The sequence below is a fragment of the Pelodiscus sinensis genome, chromosome 1, assembly GCF_049634645.1.
Source record: "Pelodiscus sinensis isolate JC-2024 chromosome 1, ASM4963464v1, whole genome shotgun sequence".
NCBI classification, from domain to species: Eukaryota; Metazoa; Chordata; order Testudines; family Trionychidae; genus Pelodiscus; species Pelodiscus sinensis.
Genome location: NC_134711.1, coordinates 238,561,277 through 238,566,074, shown reverse-complemented (window position 1 = coordinate 238,566,074; position 4,798 = coordinate 238,561,277). Strand labels below are relative to the sequence as shown.

The 4,798-nt window shown below is 47.2% G+C and overlaps 1 protein-coding gene across 1 annotated transcript; it reads left to right on the top strand.

Moving 5' to 3' along the window:
* The first annotated feature begins 682 nt into the window (after positions 1–682).
* SOX1 (SRY-box transcription factor 1) lies at positions 683–4,239 on the top strand. The gene has a single exon (XM_075918805.1). It carries the CDS (start codon positions 1,321–1,323, stop codon positions 2,431–2,433), a length of 1,113 nt encoding a protein of 370 aa, XP_075774920.1. The 5' UTR covers positions 683–1,320; the 3' UTR covers positions 2,434–4,239.
* Positions 4,240–4,798: the final 559 nt, after the last annotated feature.

The following is a 4,798-nucleotide window of genomic DNA, read 5'->3' as shown; positions in this document are numbered from 1 at the left end:
ACACGGATGTACTGTACTCAATTGATTAAAAGGTCTATCGGGCAACTGTATTAAAATGATATAGGCTCCCTCGAACATTTCACCACTCTCGTCTTTTAAAAGGAGTGGGGGAAAGTTCAGTGAGAATGGAAGGAAGCGCATGATCTCTAAAGACAGGCAGACTGACAGAAGATTGAAATGTAAGGCTAAGGCTCAGGAATGTAGATGGTGTGTTTCTGCGGCTCTCCAGTGAATACATACGCACGCACGCTAAACCGTGCCAGAGAAAACATGTCATGTCTCCCCCACGCACCCTGGTGTAGTCCTGACACACACGCACCTGCCACCGTTAAGAATGCCATCTACAACTTTGTCACTGCCTGACTTTTCCAAAGCTATGTGGCACTCGAAGTGTTTCGAGCGAGGGTTTTTTTTTCCACTGTTGCATGGTTATAATGGTATTTAATTGCTATTAATTCCTCTTTACCTAGCAGGGCAAAGCAGGGTAGCCGTGACCCCTTCTTTGGCCCCTCCCAGCCGCCTCTCTCCACCCCCCAGAATAGTTTATACTTCTCACCTCCGGACGTCACTCCTCAGCGCGCCATGCAAATAATCCCCCGCCGCCGCCTTCCGATTGGCCACGGCAAACTCATTTAATCCCAGTTCGGTGCGCGGTGTATGGCTGCTGGACTCCTCTCTCTGTGTGTCTCTCGCCAGCTCCTCCTCTCCTGATTCCTCCCGGGCAAGAGGAGGGAAACCACAGAGAACAAATTACTGTGCAACTTCTCTCTGGCTCTGGGGTTTTTTTTCCTCCCCCTCCTATTTTCTTTCTTCTCCTCTCTCCCGCTCCCTCTTTTTAGTGATCGTTTAATTACTTTTTGTCGGTGGCTTTTCCTCTCTCTCTCCTCTGCTCTGTTCACCTGGGAGCAGCGGGTGCAAGTCACACCAGAAGTTAGCAAAGAACAACCAAAAAAGCAGATCTGCTCAGAATAAGGGAGTGAGGGAGAGAGCGAGAGGAGGGGTGTGCGTGTGTGCATGGGAGAGAGAGGGAAGGACATTTCTGAGTGCTCTGCACACTCCTCCTCCTTGCAAAGTGAAGCAGCAAGTTTGCCCTGCACCTGTTTGAGCGGCTTGAATCCAGCTCGCCAGCAACAAGCCCTGAAAGTGGTTTGCAAAGGAGATTTTTTTTTTTTTTTTTTTTTTTTTTTTTTTTTTGCCTACGGTGTGGCCGGGGGTGCTTTTTTTGTTTTTACTTTTCCCTTTTCTCGTCCCTTCCCTCTGGGCTCCTCTATGTTTGATATTTTTATGCGTGGTGCCGGTGGAAAATAAAAAGCTACTTGAATGTACAGCATGATGATGGAAACGGACTTGCACTCCCCCGGCGGAGCCCAGGGCCCCACCAACCTCACGGGCCAGACCGGAGCTGGAGGTGGCGGAGGCGGAGGAGGCGGCGGCGGCGGGAACAAAGCGAACCAAGACCGGGTCAAGCGGCCCATGAACGCCTTCATGGTGTGGTCGCGGGGCCAGCGGCGGAAGATGGCCCAGGAGAATCCCAAGATGCACAACTCGGAGATCAGCAAGCGCCTGGGGGCCGAGTGGAAAGTCATGTCCGAGGCCGAGAAAAGACCCTTCATCGACGAAGCCAAGCGGCTGCGGGCGCTGCACATGAAGGAGCACCCGGATTATAAATACCGGCCCCGGAGGAAGACCAAGACCCTGCTCAAGAAGGACAAGTACTCGCTGGCCGGGGGGCTGCTCAGCGCCGGCTCGGCAGGAGGAGGCCCCGCCGGAGTCGGGGTGGGCATGGGGGTCGGCGTGAGCCCCGCCGGGGTGGGCCAGCGGCTGGAGAGCCCGGGCGGCACGGCCAGCGGCGGGTACGCGCACATGAACGGCTGGGCCAACGGAGCCTACCCGGGCTCGGTGGCAGCGGCGGCGGCGGCGGCCGCTATGATGCAGGAGGCGCAGCTCGCCTACGGGCAGCACCCGGGCAGCGGCGGGCACCCGCACCACCCGCACCCGCACCACCCGCACCCGCACAACCCGCAGCCCATGCACCGCTACGACATGAGCGCGCTGCAGTACAGCCCCATCTCCAACTCGCAGGGCTACATGAGCGCCTCGCCCTCGGGCTACGGGGCCATCTCCTACGGCGCCCAGCCCCACCAGAACTCGGCGGCCGCGGCCGCGGCTGCAGCTGCCGCGGCGGCCGCTTCCTCCGGAGCCCTGGGCGCCCTGGGCTCGCTGGTTAAGTCGGAGCCCAGCGTGAGCCCCCCCGTCACCTCGCACTCACGGGCCCCGTGCCCCGGGGACCTGCGGGAGATGATCAGTATGTACTTACCGGCCGGAGAAGGCGGGGACCCGGCTGCGGCGCAGAGCCGGCTGCATTCCCTGCCCCAGCATTACCAGAGCGCCAGCACGGGGGTCAATGGCACAGTCCCCTTGACACATATCTGAGCCGGGAGGGACAGAAACTTGCCTCGAACCCGGCTGAGCGGTACCTCGATCTGGCTGGCCGTCGCCTCCACCCCAGCGCGCACACCCTGCCGGCTCCCCTTTTTTGTACAGAAAATGTTTGGATGTTCTTGTCATGATAATAAATAATAATAATAATAATAATAATAATTAATAAGGAGGAAAAAGGTAACCATTGCTCTAATTACCTTTTTTAGGACTAGTTTCTGAAACTAGTTTTTGCGTTTTAGACTGAACTTCTGTGTTTTATTGGGACTTTTTGTACAGTATTTATCATTCACTCACGAGGCATAGAGCGTTTTATTTGCTGAAGAGAAAAGATAACAAAATGACAAAAAAATAAGAATAATAACACAAAGATTTAGGCGATGCCAACTTTTATACTGCGGAAGCCTTACACGCTTCTTCCTTGGATCGCTTCTTGTGTAGGCTTTTTATTGCCTAATTAAGACAAAGTTGATGAGGAAACGGTTCTCGTTTATTACATGTACTAAGACAAATCCAGAACCACACGTAAAAGTTACTGTAGATGTTATTGCGGAGGTTTTGTTTGTTTATTTATAAACCTTTTTTTCCCGACTGCAACATTATTCTTGGTTTTGTAAAACTTTATTGTACTTTATTTTTATTTTCTTTTGTTTTTGTTTTGTTTGTTTTGTATTATTTCTTGTAAATGCATTGTGAAATAATTTTTATTTTAGGCGTTACGAGGGAATTGTGTATATAGTTTACTAAAAAGCCTTTCTGCTAAAGAGAAATCTTAAGGATGCGTTCGTTGAATTTTGAGTTTAAATAAATTTTAAAGTGGAAAAAGTCACCTGTTCTTTTTTTCAGTAAACCCGAAAAGTACTAATTTTATACGCATGGTATGCCTTAAATATAACTGGTAAACCTAGAAATTGGAAAGGAAATAAAAAATATGTTCAGAAAATAATAAAAGACAAATTCCGTATTGTGTGTAGATTTCTCACAATCGCTATAAAACTGAAGGGATGAAAATAACAAAAGTGGTGTAGCTTTTTTAAAGATTATTTTAATATCTGTTAAATATTGTTAAGAAGGCGACCTATTAAAATACTTTCCATAGTACTCATGGTTCATTTTGTTTATTTTATTTATGGAACTGACAGTCCAAACCTGGAGTGACTTCATGGCTAGGAAACTTTTCCACCTTGAACGAGGTTAGAGGCTCTTATCCGGTCTGGACGACTTGCCTTCCCTTCCCCCAGATTTCAGATCCCAGCAGCTGCGGTCGGGAAACCTTGTCTCGAAGGGATGCAAAGGCTCCAGCGTATGCACAGGTTCTTTTCTAATAGCCACAACAATTGGAAGAGAAACTGATTGGGTTTGAATACAATGAAAAACATTCTGTATACCAAAAATATTAAAAGAAGTCCTGGCCCTCCCAGACCCTTCCTCCCTCCCACCCCCAAGGGGGGCTGCAAACAGCGCCGGACTTAACGCACACGCACGCACGCATACACAAATCATGTGTAATTGGAATGCAAGTTCCTAACAACTGGTGTGAAAACCTGTCAAGCAAAAATGATGTTCTTGTTTTATTAGAATTCTGATGTTGTTTAATGCTTTGAAATTTTATATTTTTTCTAGGTGTTTATCGGTACCTTGCGATATTCTGGAATTAAAAGTTTGCTGTAAACTTCATTTAATAGCAACGACTGTAGGGGCATTTAAAAAACCATTTTGTAGCAAATAAATTTTGAAATTAGTAGTAACATATTTACACAAAAAATAAGAAATATTTTAGCGTCCAGAGTGGAAGCAGCATTACAGCAGGCTTTAGAGCTTTTAAGCGTCTTTTTATTGGTGATGAATGAGCAATTTATCCATCCAAAAATGAGGCAATTTAGCTGGTTAATAAGGAGCGGGTTCGGTCCGTGTTAGAGATTGCACTTTAACTATAATGCTAACATGACAATTGACATATGTAACTCTTTGGAGTCGTTTTGATAATTTTGTTTAAACCACTCATTCGTTAAAGTGATTGCGAAATTTTAATGAAAGATGTCTATTGATTTCTAACAAGGTAATAAAAATCCTTTTTGTAACTATCTGGATCCTTTATTAAACCGTTGTGTGTGCAAATTTAGACTTTCAGCAGCGCAGGTTTGTGTAATGTCCACTGTACACACCCGGTACACACAAACCAGTGCTCTATAGGAAAGTGTTTACACGTTTGGTGTACCTTTGATGCCAGCCCTTTTTGTAAGATTTTCAGATTTACTCAAGTTCAGATTTATTGGAGAAAAGAAAAAAATAAGCCACTGCTTTTGCATAAACAAAATATAATTTGCAAATGCTGTTGTGTGCACTTATCTACACACTA

Bases quoted from the DNA above. Each gene is read 5' to 3' on its own strand.
- SOX1 (XM_075918805.1), top strand. From the start codon at position 1,321: ATGTACAGCATGATGATGGAAACGGACTTGCACTCCCCCGGCGGAGCC.